General features: G+C 48.1%; 1 protein-coding gene across 4 annotated transcripts in view; it reads left to right on the top strand.

Annotated features, from left to right (window-relative positions):
• Positions 1-19,191, top strand: part of RPS6KA5 (ribosomal protein S6 kinase A5) — a 201,816-nt gene that overhangs the window by 127,919 nt on the left and 54,706 nt on the right. For all 4 annotated transcript variants that reach the window (XM_037900833.2, XM_043549097.1, XM_037900835.2 and 1 more), the window contains one exon: positions 6,221-6,371. In XM_037900833.2, the coding sequence (XP_037756761.1) occupies positions 6,221-6,371 (151 nt within the window). The remainder of the gene's footprint in view (positions 1-6,220; positions 6,372-19,191) is intronic.

Raw genomic sequence — 19,191 nt, 5'->3', positions numbered from 1 at the left:
TTAGATTCAGTGGCTCTTGAGATGTTCTTCAATGCTTACATTAATGTCCTCTGCAGCTGTTCACATATTTAATCTGTCATCCTCTAAATTTTGAGGAAACTTAACCCTTTGTATTCACTACCCTTCATCTAATAAGCAATCTGATGCTTCAGTAACAATCTTCACAGGTCAATATTAAGAGTTATTGTAGCTGTTGGTCCCAGGATATTAGAGAAATAATGTGGTGAGGTAATATCTTTTATTGGGCCAACTTCTGTTGCTGAGAGAGACAAGCTTGTCCAAGAAAAAATATTACCTCACCCACCTTGTTTCACAAATGAAGGGAACAGATGGCAGAACATTCAAACCAAGTGTTAATGTGAATGTATACAATATGTAATCTGAATATATATATTCATGTGTGATATATAAAAATATGCACAGGCGTACTCTCTTTCATATATAAAAACATGCAGACACTTAACATTGGGGAAGATGCTCCACCAGATCATTATTTTATTTTTATATTTTATATTATATTTTTATTATACCAACTTCAATACTACAATTACCAGTTATTAAACCAATTAACAGTTATAATACCAATTACAAACGACTAGTTAGAATGCTTGTGGAGTAAACCAAGTATTAGTTACCAAACCACCAATTAGAATACCACTTTTTCCAATTAGCATACTAATGTCAACACCAATTTGTAAAATAAATAAAATATTATAAAATGTCAAAATCAAGCATTTTTATGTTTATCAAAACAAAGTATTTCAATTGACCTGAAACAAAAAAAATTTGGACATGTCATTTTACAGGAATTTTTGATATTTTGTCATTTTGGTTTGATTTGGAACTAGCTTTTTTTACCCCCTCTCAAAACATCAGTGTTTTCTGCGAAATGGAAATTCTGTGTTTTGACCAGTGCTAGTTATACAATATCTGCTCTTGAGGTAATTTAGAGGAAAAGTTAAAAGGTCAATAGGGAGCAATTCCCTTATCACATATTGTGTTATACCTGTATCTTGCCTGAAACCATAATTCTTCTTTGAGTTCTGGCTCATGTTGATTCCATTCTAGGTGTGTGCACGCCCATGTGCACAGTTGTCAGAATTTTTTGCCTTCGCAGTATCTGTACGGCTGGCTGTGGTGCCCTCTGGAGTGCTGCAATTGTGCACTGGTATAGGAGGTGCCACCAGCCCTACGCCCTCTCCGTTCCTTCTTCCTGCCTGTAATGGTTGGTTGGATCACCCTCCTCTTGCTTTGCAAGTGTGATAGCGGTTCTTACAGCCTATTAACTGTCGTCTTTGTACATAATTGTCAAATAGTTAGTCATTAAGTTTTAAGTGTGTGTTTAGTTAGAGTCCCAGCAGGGACTTTGCCCCGAGGCGAAAGCATGCCCATTTCGTCCTGCGACAGGCCTATGCCTGTTAGTGACTCCCATAGCAGCTGATTGAAGTGCTTGGGAGAGTCGCGCATAAAGGAGAAGTGCAGAATTTGTAAAAAAAACAACACAAAAAAGAAAAAAAAAAAACCTTTCGTCCCAGGACTCAGAAAGAGCGGGACATCTGCTTAAAGGCCCTCCTCACTGAGGGCCGCACTTCGCCCAGTATTGGAGCTCTCCCACTCTGATTCTGCGCCCAGCACCTCTGTGTCGATGCGGAGCTCTCCGCCAGCACCATTTCCCCCTTGCCAGTGTCCAAGAAGCGGCAAAAGAAATAACATGGCTCATCGGCACTGACCAAGGAGGGGAAGGGGGTTTTGTGCAAAGGACGCAGTTCAGGCCATGCACCTGCCCTGGAGCTACAAGGGGGTGCTGCTCTGGTCGGACCTCCTGCCCACCCAGGATCTGCCTCCAACTCCTTGGAGCGGCAGGGGACCTTGGCACCTACTAGTGCCTTCAGCGCCTGAGGCCTTCCAGGTGGCTAGGGACCTGATGGGCCTTCCGGTGCCGCCTACACCGTACCAGACATCAGATGTGGCTAAGGACCCGCAACCCAAGGCCAAGCCATGCATGCGGCCACCCCAAAGGGCAGTGGAGTGCCACCGGTCCCCGAAGCAGGCTCATAGTTCCCCGTCTCTGTGTTCACGGTCGTCTTCAACACAGTGTAGATAGCCCAATTCAAGGCACTGGTCTCTGTATTCCCAGCAATGGCCAGCTTCTTGCCAGCAAACACCCCAGCACAGACCCCCCCAGATGACCCTCAGTGTGTCAGTCTCCATTGGAGTGGGACCGCTTGCCACCATGGCACCGGTCTCTGTTGTCCCGGCACTGCTCATTGGAAAGACTTTGGTCCCCACCGTCCCTCGCACTGAAAGTAAGCCGCCAGACACAAGCCTCCATGGCCCCACCCTGGTTCCTGGAAGGTGACTGGTCTGAGTCAGAACCAGAGTTCAGCCCTTCATCAAGGAAGCACCGATCTCCTTCAGCTCCGGAGACCAGCATGGCACCCATAGCAGCTGTGTGGCAGCTGGGCCCAGTGGCCAGCTAAATGGCCTTATTGGAACCCTTGATCCCGGTGCCATATTTGCACCACTCCAACCTGGCTGCTTCAGACAAGCCATCTCCTGCATCATCAGCGGCAGGTTCGGAGCACGGTGCGGACTCCAACACGGGGCTAAGAGAGCAGGTGTCGACACCTAGGGAACCATGGTGGTGGGTCCTTCCCATACCAGCCTTTCTAAAGACTTTAAGGAGCACCAGGCCCTCCTCAAAAGGGTGGCTTCCAACCTAAATCTGGAAGTTGAGGAGCTGGCAGAGCAGTTGGACACTCTCTTTGACGTACTATTGGCTGCAGCCCCGGAACGGGTTGCGCTGCCAGTCCATGAAGGGGTTCTCAAGATTGCTACGGTGCTGTTGCAAACCCCCTCATGTATTCTGCCAGCTTCCAAATGGGCAGAAAAAAAGTATTATGTCCCTGTGAAGGGTTTGAGTACCTCTATACCCACCCACCCTCTGGGTCGCTGGTTGTATCAGCAGCCACCAAAAGGGACAAGCAGGGTCAGGTTAGCACCACACCTAAAAATATAGATGCCATGAGACTGGACATTTTTGGCAGAAAAATGTATGCAACGTCCAGTCTACAGTTTTGGGTGTCCAAGAACCAGGCTTTTTTGGGGAGGTATAACTAATCTGTGGGACTCCCTTAACAAGTTTAAAGAGGCCCTCCTACAGGACCTCAGCCAAGAGTTTGCCATGATCCTGGAGGAGGGCAAGGCGGTGGCAAGGGGCTCCCTTCAGATGGCCAGGGACGCTGCAGACTCAGCAGCCAGAGTTGTTGCCTGGGCAGTGGTGATGAGGCACAGCTCCTGGTTACAATCCTTGGGTCTGTCCCAGGAAATGCAGTCCTCCATCCAGGACTTCCGTGTGAGGGCACGGGGCTCTTCTCGGAGCTAACGGGTGCAAGACTGCATGGCCTTAAAGACTCCCAAGTCAGTCTGCACTCACTTGGCCTCCAAACTCTGCAACTGGTGAGAAAGCAGTTCCAGCCACCCTCCTAGGTCCTGAGGGTCTCCTTGGCAGGGTGCCTACAGGAGGAAAGATGGGGGGTGGGGGAAGGGTGTTGCCCCTTGTCCTCTCACCTGCCCGCCCGGCCTTTTGAGACACCCAGGGGCTGAGAGGCAGTCGTTTTGATGCTGTGCTCGAGGACGATGCCTCATTCAGATCCCAGGATCCACGTTCCTACTCCTTCCTCAACCACCTGTGTACCTTCTGGTCGGCATGGTCACAAATAACCTCAGACCACTGGGTACTCAGTATATCATCTTTGGGCTACACCCTGCAGTTCTCAGCCACCCCCACTCTTACCCCGTCCCTCTTCCATGAGGAACTCCTTGTTAAGGAGGTGGAAAACCTCCTGCAGCTGGGGGCAGCAGAGGAGGTCCTCGGGAAATGAGGGGAAAAGGGTTCTTCTCCCAATCTTTCCTAATCCCAAAAGGAAAAAGGGGCCTAAGACCGATTCTGGACCTGCGATGCTTCAACAAATATTTCAAGAAGTTGAAGTTTTGCATGGTCTCCCTGGCATCCATCATCCCCACCCTGGATCCAGGATACTGGCACGCCACCCTCGGCTTGAAGGACGCATACCTTCATATCTCCATTTTCCAAGGGCACGGATGGTTCTCCATTTTGTGGTGGGCCAGCGCCATTTCCAATTCATGTGCTACCCTTTGGACTCTCATCGGCCCCAAGAGTGTTCACAAAGTGCATGGCACCAGTAGCTGCTTACCTGAGGCGTCAAGGTGTTCAGGTTTATCCGTACCTCAATGATTGATTCATCAAGGGAAGATCACGGGATCACGTGCAGGGGAGCCTCGATCTGGTACATTCCACCTGTCTTGATCTGGGTCTGTTAATAAACAAAAAGAAATAGACTCTGATACTGGTGCAAAGGCTATAATTTACAGGGGCGGTCCTCAGCTCCACTTGGGCCAGAGTTTTCCTCCCAGACGCCCATTTCCGAGCAATGGCCAGCCTGATCTTGCACGTGAGGGCCAACACTCTTACCACCACTCACAAGTGCTCGAGATTTTTAGGCCACATGGCAGCCTGTACTTACATGGTACAGCACGCACGGCTCCATGTCAGACCCCCTGCAAGCATGGCTAGCGTTGGTCTACATCCGCAACAGGATGAGCTAGACTGTGTGGTCAGGGTGCTGGACAACATACGGTTGGCACTGAAATGGTGGTGGGTCCCTGGATCGGTGTTGGAGGAATTCCCCTTTGCGTTCCCCTCCCTGTCGGTGACCCTGGTCTCCAATGCCTTAGACCTGGGGTGCGGAGCTCACCTGGGCAATCTTAGCATGCAAGGTTGTTGGTTGCGAGATGATTGCTCCCTCTACTTAAATGTCAGAGAGCTCAGAGTGGTTCACTTGGTCTGCTAGGCTTTCCTGCCTCATCTGAGGGGCAGGGTGGTAAAGATCCTGATGGACAACACCAATGTGATGTTTTACATCAACAAACAAGGCAGAGCCCTGTCATCAGCCCTTTGCCAAGGAGCTTCCTCGGGGGGGAACTTCTGTGTGTAGCATGCCATTTGTCTAGTGACCGAACACCTCCCCAGGGCCAAGAACGTGTTGGCAGATCACCTCAGCAAGACTTCATCTTGCCACGAGTGGTCACTCCATCCGGAGGTGGTCAGCGTGATCTTCCGGAGGTGGGGAACTCCCCAGGTGGACTGCCTGCATCCGGTTTTGCTACAAACAGGTGAAAGTGCCACCGCCGGCGATCGTAACTGCCCATTCAACCAAGGCACAAGCCTCATCAGCAACCTTCCTGGCCCAGGTGCTGATTCAAGATGTCTGCAGGGCCACTACCTGGTTGGCCACCCACACGTGTACATCCCACTGTGCAATCACCCAGTAAACCCAGGACAGTGCTTGCTTCGGTAGAGAAGTGTTGGAAGCTCCACGCCCCTGAACTCTGAGCCCACCTCCCGGGATAATGCTTGTGAGTCACCTAGAATGGAATTGACATGAGCAAGCACTCGAGGAAGAAAAAACGGTTACCTACCTTTTGTAACTGTTGCTCTTCAAGATGTTTTGCTCATGTCCATTCCATTACCCACTCTCCTACACCTCTGTTGGAGTTGCCTTAAAAGCCTAGGGCCGGCGGCACCTCATATACTGGCACATGAGCATGGCACTCCAGAGGGCACCACAGCCAGCCCGACAGATACCACTAAGGCAAAAAATTCTGACAACTGTGCATGTGGACACACACACACACTTAGAATGGAATGGACATGAGCAACACATCTCAAAGAACACATTACAAAAGGTAGGTAACTGGTTTTTTTTGTGCTGTAGTCCTTTCATGGAAAACTTTTTGTCTCCAATTTGAGCCTATAATTGTCATTCCCCAGACATCCTCTTTTGTTTTAAAAACAACTTTAATCATTATTACTACTTTGGCCAGATGAGTTTTTGACTTGAAAGATGTCTTCACCAGTAATTCGATCAGGTAGTCCATCTGAGGAGTTTTATTGCATTCATTGGCTTTCATATTTCTTCCCAAGCTAGTTACTCCTAAAGTCATATTGTCCAGGTTAGTGTATAGTGTATTGCACAGAGAACAAATGAAATAAGCTCACATACAAGAATACTGTATGTGAAAAGAGTGACAAGAATCTGTACATTTCTTATTGTAGAACTATCCAATATATGCATAGTAGTTGTCTTTTGTTTTAATACCATAATGAAATGTTAAGTAATTAACATTTTTTCTACAGGAGAATATTAAAAAGTGAACCTCCATATCCCCAAGAAATGAGTGCTTTAGCTAAAGATGTAATTCAGCGTCTTTTGGTGAAAGATCCCAAGAAAAGGCTGGGCTGTGGTCCAGGTGGTGCTGGTGAAATCAGACAACATCCCTTCTTCCAGGTGAAAGAAATAAAATTCTTCCTAAATTATTCTTCTGTCCCTTCACCTCCTTTGGAAATCTGAATCAAACCAGTTCCAATTTTTCTATCATGAGTCCTGATTCAGCAATATAGCGTAGCACCTGCATAACTTTAACTGTATGAATAGTTGCATTGAAGTCAAAAGAATGCTCGTGTCCTTAAATGTATGCACATGCTGAAGTGCCCTATTGAATCAATACCTTTATGTTTACTTCAATTTTTTAAATACTATTGTTAAATAAAACAAAGGGACACAGCTTGCAGTGTTGTAAACTAATCAGATTTCTTTGCTCCTAATACCTTAAACTATTAAAAATGAAAGACTATTTTAAATCATTTTACTTTTCACTATTTATGCTGTCTGTTTTTTACATTTTTCTTAGCTTGGATAATTGAAATGGAAACTGGATTAATACATTTTATATTTAGTCAGTTTCAGATTTCAGTGCATCTGTGTTTGGGTTGCAAATATTGAAAGAGAATGTGTTTGTGTAAAAACAGCTATACAGCTGTTTCCATTGGGATTAAAAAAACAAAAACCTGGAAACATTCCTTTTAATCTTAAACATAATAAAAAATTATTTTTAGAAAATCTCAATTTTAAACCAAATTTGAATTGTCAGTTATTCCTTTAAAATTAACTATTCTTTTTAACAGGTTTCAGAGTAGCAGCCGTGTTAGTCTGTATTCGCAAAAAGAAAAGGAGTACTTGTGGCACCTTAGAGACTAACCAATTTATTTGAGCATAAGCTTTCGTGAGCTACAGCTCACTTCATCGGATGCATTCCTTTTTAAATAGGGATAAATTTTAGTGCTGAGGAAAATCAGGGACTAATGGCACAAGTTAGGTTGGGAAAGTATTATTAAAATTTTCCTTAAAAGCTCTATCTTGACTTTCAATACATCCAATATTACAGTCACTTAAAACATCCAGTTCCTTCTTATTCCTTTGAATTTCCTGTTTTCATACTGTGCAGGATAAAAAGGCACTGACAGATAATTTTATGAAATCATCTTCTGCTTTTCATTCTTCGGTGTTCGTGTTTGAAGATACATTTTTCTGCTGAGAGTGTTGCATATTCCATTACACAAGTATTGAATGGAGCAGGAATTAACAGCAATTTTCTGTTAACAACTGCAATCATGGCCTCTAGTTCTGACAATATGTTTTCGTTCAAGAATCCTCAGGTATGAATCTGTCACAGATCTCTGTGTAAAAGTTAGTTGTTAAGTGTTGCCATAGGAAAGGCAAAACGTTGAGTTTTTTTTTCTGATCTAACCTATAAAATTGTGACTATTGTCTATTTTTTTATTAGAAATGGAGAGAGAGTGATTTTAAAAAATGAAACACTATTTAGAATTTTGTGGCTTGTTTTCACTCATGTTATAGGAGACAGTTTGTGCCTAAACAGTAGGTATGTTCTTTTAAGGAAATTAAGCATAAGTTTGAGCAAACCTTTTCTTCGTCTTTAAGCAATTGTACACAGATTCCATTCTTGGTATGCATACACTTCATGCACACAAGATCCCATCCTTTTTGAATAGGAGTGTCCTTTAGGGCTGTGCCTGTGTCCTGAGAGCTGTGTGACCATCAGGAGGGTATAAGGGATGGACTGGTCTCAACAGCCTCAATTCCTTCCTGGCACTCATGGCTGTGAGACTGAACCCTATCGTGCCCATGTCTCTTCAACGTGCAAGAAATGTATTAGTTATTGTTGTTCTACTTGCTATTCAGCAGTTGTCAGCGCATCCATTGTTTTTTTTTTTAAAAAGAAAGAAATTTAGATAGAAGTTGCCAGTCGAAACATTGATAGGGTTTCTGTCCCCTCCCTTCTCTCCCTCCCCCATGCTCATTACAGGGTTATATTCCCATCCCAACCCCATACCTGAGGTCAAAATGACCAAAGACTGATGTCCAGGAATCAAGATCTGCCCCTCCTGTGTGACAGCAATGCCCATCAGCTATGGTCATGCAAACTGCCTTCCATACTTAGTTGAGGGGCAGCTGTCTGAATGTTGTTTGGTGTGCAAGATTTTCTCAGATTGCACCCTGAAAGCTAGATATGGCAGATGAAGATACATCTCCTTGAGACTGTGATGAAATGTTGTAATACCCAGGCAAGCCCGCCGTGAGACCACATCCTCGTGGCCAGTCTCACTTCTCTAGTGTCCCTGGGAGCGTTGTTGGACCCAGGCAAACTCTCTGAGAGACCGCATCCTCCTGGCCAGTCTTACTCCTCCAGTGGTCCTATGAGCCTTAATGTCACACTGAGCTTGAAGGACACTTACAAATCTTGCTTTTCAGCAGATTCAGCTTTGACACAGGATAGGCAACAAGGAGCTCCATGATAGAGACCAGGGAAAGTGCTGAACTCCCTCCTCATCTAAGAGGAAGAAGTCCTCTCCTTAGGTTTCAACTCATCAGAGCCTTAAGACTGAACCTTGCCTAAGTGCAAAGGCAAAAACAGCACCAATGGTCGCTTCCCAGAATAAGCATTGCACTTTCCCCCGTACCACTCAAGCAGCTGACCCTGCACTGGCACTGTACAGCAGTACTAGACAACCTGGCACCAAGGAAACGGATGCCAAACTTGTGGATACCAAGCAAGCCCGCTGACATGGGGGCACAAAAGGGGCAGTTGCCCAGGGGCCCGGGTGATTTTAAAGGTCCTGGGGGCCGCTGCCATGAGCCCCGTGTCCTTTTAAATCGCCCGGGTGGGACGCAGGGCTCCTAGGCATGCGCGCACGTGTGCCTGCTCCAAGCCCCCACTCCGAGGCCCGCAGGCTGGCGCGATTGGCCAGCATGGGCAGTCCCCCTCCCCATCCCGCCCCCCCAGGGATGGCTCTGGCCCTGGGGCCTAGAATTTCTGTCGGCAGGCCTGATACGAAGCATCACAATGCTGAAGAAATCAAGAGAGAGTTCTTTACCAGCACACATGGGCTCATTAGAACTGATGTACTTGTTGGCACCGGCAAACTTAGTGGTAAGACTAGTAGTGGAGTCCCTGATCTTAGACAGACTCTGAGAGGCCAGGTCCATCTCACAGTCTGTAAAAACCAGCCATAGACCTAACCAGACAGGACTCACTTGGAGGGCTATTCCTCACCTATTGAAGAAGACGTTGCCTTTTCACCTTTCTCAGGTGATTGCAGCAGACCATCTTTACCAGAATACAACCCACCCTTCCAAAGATGGCCCAGTGGGACATGGACAGTCAGTCCAGGGAAGAGTCCATAAGAGGCAATCACATGTTGCCAGGCTCCTCTAGAGAACCACCAAGCTGGTGTCCATCCATTATAAGTAGCATCAGTGACGTATTTGGTCAACTTCTTGAGAAAGGACTATTCTCAGTAAGTGCCAAATCAGGAAACACTTAACTGACAATGGACTTTGGGAGATGCCAGTCCACATCTGAGCTTTCCTGGGAACGTTCAAACTAACATGTAAACAATGGCATCAGCCTGCAAAAAGGTGAATCATTGCTGGAAATGTGACTTGCCCAGGTGGCTACAGACTCCATCTTGTTCCTGTGACTTTGCACAGAAGAACAAAGGGTTTCTGCCCACAAGAGAGAGAATATAAAAGGCCCTGGAAGCCTCTCCATTTTGTCTTCAGCTGGCTCAAGAGATGAACCCTCCGCCCCAAAGAGATGCCTGAAAGAAACTGGAACAAAGGTCTGTAACTACAGGTGATTGCTGGACCCAGGCCATAAGCCACAACCTTGGTCTGAAGAGGATTGAGCCCAGACTAGGAGGGAGTCTAGTCTGTGAAAGAAGCTTATTGGGACATCTCTGAGGGTGACATTTACCTATATTCAGTTTCATACTGTATTAGGCTTAGACTTGTGTGTTTTGTTTTATTTTGCTTGGTAACTTACTTTGTTCTGTCTGTTATTACTTGGGGAACCACTTAAATCCTACTTTTTATATTTAGTAAAATCACTTTTGCTTATTAATTAACCCAGAGTAAGTAATTGCTCCCCCAGGTATTAAACAGCTGTGCATATCTCTCTATCAGTGTTATAGAGGGTAGATAATTTATGAGTTTACCCTGTATAAGCTTTATACAGAATAAAATGGATTCATTTGGGGGTTTGGCTCGCAGAAAGATTGAATACTGGCTGCTGGGAACATCCCTGTTAACTGAGAAACCTCTGGGCTAAGTGAATCTTAGTTTCTGTGCACTGCAGGGGGGCATGGCCCAACCTCTTGGTTTGTGCTGTAGCTGACTGAAATGTGTAACTCAGCAAGACGGGAGTCGAGGGAAGCCTTCTCTGGCAGGGGGATTTGCTCTCAGTGGTATCCCAACACATCTAGTTGACAGTCTTGAGGGAGTTTCTGTGACTGAACTTATCACAGATACCTCTTGTGGAGAACGAGTATTTCACACTTGGTAATGCATATCTCTTTACTGGGGAGGTTTAGAGTTTCAGAGCAAACGTTTGAATACTACTTTTATAACATGGGCTATAGATATTATAAGTTGGATTAGTGCATGCAGCAACTCACAAGCATTTCATAAAGTCTAAACACATTTTTATAAATCTAATACTTATTTTAACTCTACTAACACACAGGGTGAGCCAGACTGGTTTCCAGCTATATATGTGTCAGTGTACACTTGAGCCCTAGGGGCCTTGGCATGAGCTGATACCTGATCTCCCAGTGTCACACCTTGAGCATTCAGAGGGAAGGCTTCTACTCCCATTATTACTTGATCACAATGAAGAGATGTTGGTGGAGACCCATTCTAGACCTTCGATGTCTCAATGCCTTCATTTGTCATTTCAAGTTCAGGATGGTCACCTAGTCTCTATCATCCCCTCACTGGATCCTATGGACTTGTTCATGTCCCTTGGCCTGCATGATGCCTACTTCCACAGCTCAATACTCCTAGCGCACAGAAAATTTCTGCAATTATTGGTAAGGACATCCCAGGGTGGATTGATTTAAATCAGCTATTTAGAATCAATCACTAATTAGAAAACCTTGATTTAAATAACCTATTTTTCTTCTTCAAGAGATGTCCCTGTGGGTGCTCCACTCCAGGTGTTGGTGTGTCCCTGCGCCTTCGCTTGGAGATTTTGACAGCAGTATTTGTACCAGTCATGCATGTGCAGAGCCTGCCCCATGTGCTGAGTGTGCCTTAATAGTACATGTGCGCCACTGGTCTCCTCAGTACCTTCTCTACCGTCCCCGGCCTGAGACGGAGCTCAGCAGACTCATTAGAGAATTTCTTCTCTCCCTTGTTCAACCTTTTTTCCCCTCTTAGCTTACCAGTAATAGAATATCAGGGTTGGAAGGGACCTCAGGAGGTCATCTACTCCAACCCCCTGCTTAAAGCAGGACCAATCCCCAATTTTTGCCCCAGATCCCTAAATGGCCCCCTCAAGGATTGAACTCACAAGCCTGGGTTTAGCAGGCCAATTCTCAAACCACTGAACGATCTCTCCCCCCCAAGAGTCTTTCCTCTTGTCTGGGGAGAACACACACAAAGGGACAAGCTGCATGTCCCTGGTGAATATGTAGCCTGCGTAGAGCCCTATTCAACAGCTCTCTGTAGTAGATTGACTTGGAATGAGAATGTCTCTGCAGGTGGGATGAACAGTGTTCTTATAGATTCATAGATACTAAGGTCAGAAGGGACCATTATGATCATCTAGTCCGACCTCATGCACAACGCAGAATCTCACCCACCCACTCCTGCGAAAAACCTCTCACCTATGTCTGAGCTATTGAAGTCCTGAAATCGTGGTTTAAAGACTTCAAGGAGCAGAGAATCCTCCAGCAAGTGACCCTTGCCCCATGCTACAGAGGAAGGTGAAAAACCTTCCAGGGCCTCTTCCAATCTTCCCTGGAGGAAAATTCCTTCCCGACCCCAAATATGGCGATCAGCTAAACCCTGAGCATATGGGCAAGATTCACCAGCCAGATACCCAGGAAAGAATTTTCTGTAGTAATTCAGATCCCACCCCATCTAACATTCCATCACAGGCCATTGGGCCTATTCACCGTGAATATTTAAAGATCAATTAATTACCAAAATCATGTTATCCCATCATACCATCTCCTCCGTAAACTTATCGAGTTTAATCTTAAAGCCAGATAGGTCTTTTGCCCCCACTGCTTCCCTTGGAAGGCTATTCCAAAACTTAATAGTTAGATACCCTTTCCCCCCAAAAAACAGCAACAACAACAACAACAAAACATGTTTGTTCCTGTCAGCGCAGCTGCTTCCGACATGCCTGGCTCTCCAGATTTTAAGCACTGCTCTAACTGTAGTGATGCCATCCCTCTTTGTGATGGCCAGTCTAAATGTATTAAATGTTTGGGGGAGTCCCACATCCCCCCAAAATGTGCCCACTGCAGCAAGTTGAAATCCAGGGCACGCAAAGACAGGAAGCTGCGGTTAAAACTGCTCCTGCTGCAAAAATCTCTCGGACCAGCCTCAGACCCGGACTCCGACCACACTGTACACCGCAGCCCCCCGCACTTCAAAGATACAAAAGAAAACTTCAAAAAACCATCACTCTCTCTCACCCGCAAAGGGTATTCACAGGGACAAGACTCCTCTGGGTACTGCTTCCCTCCCTGCGCTCCCCCGGCTGAGTATCTTTGATGCACTGGGCTCCTCTGGTTGTATTGGAAAACCCGGGAAGTGGGCGGGCGCAAGCCCGCCCACTGCTAAAGGCCCCTCCCCCAGCCTAGCGGGAGGGACCACTGGACCCAGGGACCAACTGATTACGGGGGACAACTAATGAAAAACAGGGATCAGAGTGAAGGTCAGAGGTTCAAAACGAGGATACCGGATGGGGACACCGAGCAGAGAACCCCGGACAGCGCCCACTGCTCCTCAAAGTTGTCAAGGGAGCCAGCGGCCGCTGCCCAGTGGAACTCTGCCCGAATGCATGAAACTAGGGAGGAACAGAAATAGGCCCCGCAGTCGCAGAGCACCCCTTCGTCCAACAGCCTCCTCCTGGTATTATAGATGGAGACTTTGGCCAGAGCCAAGAGGAGGTTGACGAGGAGGTCTTGCGACTTTGTGGGGCCACGGATAGGGTGTGCAAAGAGGAACAAGTGTGGGGAAAAGTGCAGCCAGAACCTCAATAAGAGGTTCTGGAGGAGCCGGAATAGGGGCTGCAACCTGGCGCATTCGAGATAGGCATGCGCCAGGTTCTCCCTCACTCCGCAAAAGGGGCAGGCCTCAGGTATAGGGGTGAACCGCGCCAGGTGCATGCCCGTGCTCATGGCTCCATGAAGGAGCCACCAACTAATGTCCCTCTGGGCTCCTCTGGTGCTGCGCGAAATGTGCCTGCGGCTGCGGTGGTTGCACTAACCTCCGGTGCCGAGGCTTCAGGCTTCCAGTTACCTGCCTCTCTCATGGCACCATTCGGCACCACAATGGAAGCAGTACCGACGCATACTAGCCTGCCTGACCCCCTGCAGGCTCCTCTCACTCTCCCAGCACCGTCAGCCTTTGAGCTAGCTGCGGTGACAGAACGCTCAGAACAGGGGCAGCAGGTTTGTATAATTTTTGGTGGTACCCAGAACCCGCCGCTGCCCAAGGCTCTGGGAGGGAGTTTGGGTGGGGGAGGAGGTCTGGGGTGCAGGCCCTAGGCTGGGGCAGGGGATTGGGGTGCAGGGTGCAGGCTCTGGGAGGGAGTTTGGGGATGGGAGGGGGTGCAGAGGGAGGGGGTGCAGGGGTGAGAGCTGTGACTGCAGATGAGGGGTTGCGGTGTGGGAGAGGCTCAGGGTGAGAGTAGGAGTGTGGGGGGTGAGGGCTTTGTCTGGGGCTGGGGGGTGTGGGGTGTTAGAGAGGATCAGGGCTGGGGCAGAGAATTGGAATGCAGCGGGATGAGGGCTCTGGCTAGGACTGGGGATAAGGTGTTTATGGTGTTGGAGGGGCTCAGGGCTAGGGTAGAGGGTTGAGGGTGTGTGTGGGGGGGTGAAAGCTCTGGCTGGGGGTGTGGGTTCGGGGGGGCAAGGCTGGGGATGAGTTTGGGGTGCAGGCAGGCAGCTCCGGGACATGGGCCAGAGAGGAGGACTCCCCCCAGCCCTTTCCCTGCTGGCAGCAGCGAGCTCTGGGGGAGGAGCCCCCCTTTCCCGCCCCCCCACCCAACAGTACACTCACCCCACCACTGTCACTGCATGTGCTCCTAGGGCCTCTCTCAGGTCCAGGAATCTCCCTTGCCTCCCCCACGGTGGGTGCCGGGGAGTGCTGTGTGCGCCTCCTCCTCTGCTGTTGCCCCTGACTGTAGCCTCAGTGGGGGTTAGGGATGGGGCTGCCTCCTTGCCCAGCATGGGGCAAGTAACTGTGGGTTGGGGGGGGGGCCCTGTGCTGGTGGAGGGTCCCACCGGAAAAGGGAATGGTCTGAGGTGGAAGGGCAGGCTCAGAGTCAGTCTGCCCTTGCAGTCGAGATGGGGGGCACTAGGCCCCTGCGGCAGCAGTTGCTGCAGGGAGGCAGCATGGAGCTGCATGGCAGAGGCAGGGATGCTCTGCTCCTGTGCTTGGGGGCCACAAGGGGAGACCGGGGGACACTCGTAGAAGGCGCAGGGAGGCGGCAGGTGGGGCCGAGGGGGACACCCAGCTCCAAATATTGGTGGAGCTGGGCCCCTGGGCTCTGAATATTGCTGGTGTCAAGGCACCATGTGGAGATACAACTCGCTGCGTATGGCTCAGGACACTGTTGCAGAGGAATCCCTCCTCACAACAAATTCCTCTCACTCAGCCCTCCCCTCACAGAGGCACTACAGCACCGCAGTTCACACACTCAAGGGACCTCCTGGTGTCACCTATCTTGCAGTCACCCCTACTTAACACCTACTTCTCAGGCAAGGTCCACACAGCTTTTCTCCGGGCTGCAGGGAGAATTTTCACCTTATCGGATCTCCCATCCACAGTACCCAATCAAGAGATGTCATAGAAAAGCTGCCTTGTCCTACTGCAAGGGTCCTGCCCCATGGTGCGTGAACCCTTGAATGACACCATCCATGCCCTTCCCACCACAGTGGCAATATTGGGCTCCATGGGCTCCTTATATTCGGGACCACACTTGTTATACCGATGCAACCAGGCATGAGACCTGCTCGGTACCACCAGCTGACGACCCTGCCACTGACTCCAGATACCAGGCAGCCCTGTCACAACAGCAAGAGTTAACACGGCCTGCCTCTAACCTGGTAGAACCAGTTGTTCTGCCTGATGAAGCATTGCTTCCTCCTCCCACAATGTCTTTGGACGACTTGTCAAAATTTCAAGACCTGATTAAATGAGTTGCCAGTGAGCTTCGAATTAACCTGTAGGAAGTCTCTGAACAGCAGTATGAGCTAACCGACATTCTGCAGCCCTCTTCTTCTTCTTCTAGAATTGCATTACCTATCAACGCAGCCCTTTTAGAACCTGCCAAAGCCATTTGGCAAACTCCGGCTGCAAGCCTGCCTACTTGTAAGCGAGTGGACTGGAAGTACTTTTTTCCTTCCAAGGGCTCGGAATTCCTTTTTACTCACCCAGTGCCAAACTCGCTGGTAGTAGATGCAGTTAACCAAAAGAACAAACACCAGATTCCCCACTCCACCCCTTCCGACAAGGACAGTAAGCGATTAGATCTGCTCGGACATAAGGTATATGCTTCTTCCACATTGCAATTTCTCATTGCTAATTATACAGCCATTCTAGCAAAATATGACCACGAAAATTACAATAAATTCATGGACTTTATTGATCACATTCCAGAAGAAAAGAAACAACAATTTACAGCCATAGTTTCTGAGGGACAAATCATCTCCTGCACTGCTCTTCAAACTGCCCTTGATGTGGCCAATAGTGCGGCATGGTCCACTGCCACAGTAGTTGTGATGCGCCGAGAGTCATAGTCATGGCTGTTGTCCTCTTCCTTTCCCCGGGAGGTCCAGAGTACCACTGAGGATCTCACCTTCGATGGTGACAAACTGGTCGCCTCCACCGCAAATGACATACTCCTCTCCATGAAGGACTCTAGGGCAACTCTCTGGTCTCTAGGAATTCAAACCCCTATGACCAGAAGGCGACAACATAAATACCTGCCTTACCAGTGACCACGCTACCTCACAAACACCCAGCAATTCCATAGATCTCACGAACAACAGCAACGCCAGAGACCCAGATACCAGCACCGCCGTCCCAACTCCTTGGCAGCGTCTTGATCCCCTCCATCCAATAAGCAAATTTGAAGCCTTGGTCGAGGATATAGGAAAACAATATTCCCATTTCAGCGCTTACACTGCCTGCCCCTGTTTTTGGTCATTGCTTATGTCCATTCTCCCATCAATGGCGAAATATTACCACTGACAAGTGGGCTTTAGAGGTCGTCACAGTTGGCTATTTTATCCCTTTCCTATCCTTGCCTCCTACCGATCCACCCTCTCCGTTCCTCTTCAGGGACCCCTCTCAGGAGCAACAGCTCCTTCAAGAAGTACAACATCTCCTTCAATTGGGGGCACCGGAAATCGTGCCCGAACAACACAGAGGGAGAGGTTTCTATTCCCATTACTTCTTAACAGAAAAGAAAATCGGGGGATGGCGACCAATCCTCAACCTCAGGTGGCTAAACAAATTTATCGAAAAGCAAAAGTTCAAAATGGTTACCCTTACCACCATAACCCCAGCTCTGAAACAGGGCAATTGATTTTCAGCCCTTGACCTACAGGACACCTATTTTCATGTGACTATTCACCCAGCCCACAGACGTTTTCTTCGTTTTACCCTTGGTTTGACACATTTTCAATACAGAGTGTTGCCCTTTGACCTATCTACCGTCTCTGAGGTTTCTCCAAACAGGATTATAATATTTCCTTACCTCGACGATTGTCTCCTCAAAGCCTCTACGCTCGACGAAGCTCTTCGATGTACGCAGCTTACCATCACTTGCTTCCTTTCCCTTGGCCTACATATAAACAAAAACAAATCCACCTTATCTCCTACCCAACAACTGGATTTCATAGGAGTGCACCTCAAATCCCGAACAGGAATAGCGTCTCCCACTCGATCGTTTCAACAGCATAAAACTCCTGGTTAAAAAACTTCACAACAGTCCCCAGGTCCCTGCACGACACTGCCTGCAACTATTAGGCCACATGGCCTTGTGTACTTTCGTGGTCAAAAATGCACGCCTATACATGAGGTGCTTCCAAGCTTGGTTGGCCACGGTTTACAGACCGAACATACATGCTCTAAACAAGCCTCTATCCATGCCCTTCAGAGTCAAAGACTCCCTCTGATGGTGGACAGTTCCCTCCAACCTCTGCTCAGGAGTCCCTTTTCTCCAGGACTCCCCATCACTCATAATGACTAACGATGCATCCCTCACAGGATAGGGAGCACACATGTCCCACCACACAGCCCAGGGACTGTGGTCTTCCATCGAAGCCTCCCTACACATAAACGTCCTAGAACTGCAAGCCATACGCAATGCCTGCCGTCACTTCTTCCCATTCATTTGGAACCAACATGTTCGGATAATGACAGACAACATCGCATGCATGTTCTATGTCAACATGCAGCGAGGGGCTCTGTCTCACTCTCTTTGCACAGAAGCCATGAAGCTCTGGAATTGGTGCGTCACGAACAACATCTGGATATCAGCCGCCTATCTTCCCGGGGCCCTGAATACCGCAGTGGAAGAACTAAGGAGATGTTTTCCCTGGGATCACGAACAGGAGATAAACGACACAATCATACGCAATATATTCCGTGTTTGGGGCTATCCAACCCTGGACCTCTTCGTGACTGCGAAGAACAAGAAATGCCCCGAATTTTGCTTCAGAGCTGGATTGGGCAAACATTCCGTAGGAGATGCGCTCCTGATCTCATGGGCTCAAAACTTAATGTATGCTTTTCCCCTGATACTGGTTCCCCACAGAGTTCTGACAAAGAATTGAACAGATTGTGCCATGGTAATTTTGATTGCCCCGTCCTGGCCCAGACTGCCATGGTATCCGTTCCTCACCAGAATGTCAATTTGTCAGCCAATTTCATTGCCTCTCACTCCAAACCTCCTATCGCAGCAACGCGGCCAATTTCTTCACCCCAACCTATCCATGCTTCACCTCAAAGCTTGGTTCCTCCATGGTTCTCACAAAGCGAACTAGCATGCTCTGAACAGGTTCAAAGAGTACTCTTACATAGCAGAACACAATCTCCTTGCATCACATATCTCCAGAAGTGGAAATGGTTCACACATTGGTTCTCGAACAACCGAATTCTTTCCACTTCCGCACCTCTTCCAGCCATACTGCCTTACCTACTACACCTGGAGCAATCCGGCCTTTTTTTCAGCTCCATCAAAGTTCACTTAGCTGCTATTAAACCTTTCACAACAAGATCAACAGTACTTCTGGTTTGCTCATCCAATCACCAAGCGCTTTCTTAAAGGGCTCCCATCCCTATACCCGAACATTAAACTTGCTGCTACTCCGTGGGACCTTCACTTAGTATTATCCTGCTTAACTCAACAACCATTTGAGCCCCTAGCCACTTGCTCCCTCTTACAGCTCTCTATGAAAACAGCATTCTTAGTGGCAATCACCTCTGCCAGATGTGCAGGAGAAATAGCGGCTCTCAGGGCGGACCCACCTTACATGATATTTTTTATCATGGACAAGAGGACAACGTTACCCTCTGACTACATCCCAAATTTTTTCCAAAGATATATTCGTCATTCCACATTAACAAACCTACACACCTACCAACTTTCTTTCCTAAACTGCATGCAAACTTCTTCGAATCCACAGTGCATACATTGGATGTACAGAAGGCTTTGTCC

Source organism: Chelonia mydas, chromosome 6, assembly GCF_015237465.2.
Source record: "Chelonia mydas isolate rCheMyd1 chromosome 6, rCheMyd1.pri.v2, whole genome shotgun sequence".
NCBI lineage: Eukaryota > Metazoa > Chordata > Testudines > Cheloniidae > Chelonia > Chelonia mydas.
Note: the sequence above shows the minus strand (reverse complement) of the source record. Positions and strands in the feature narration are given on the sequence as shown.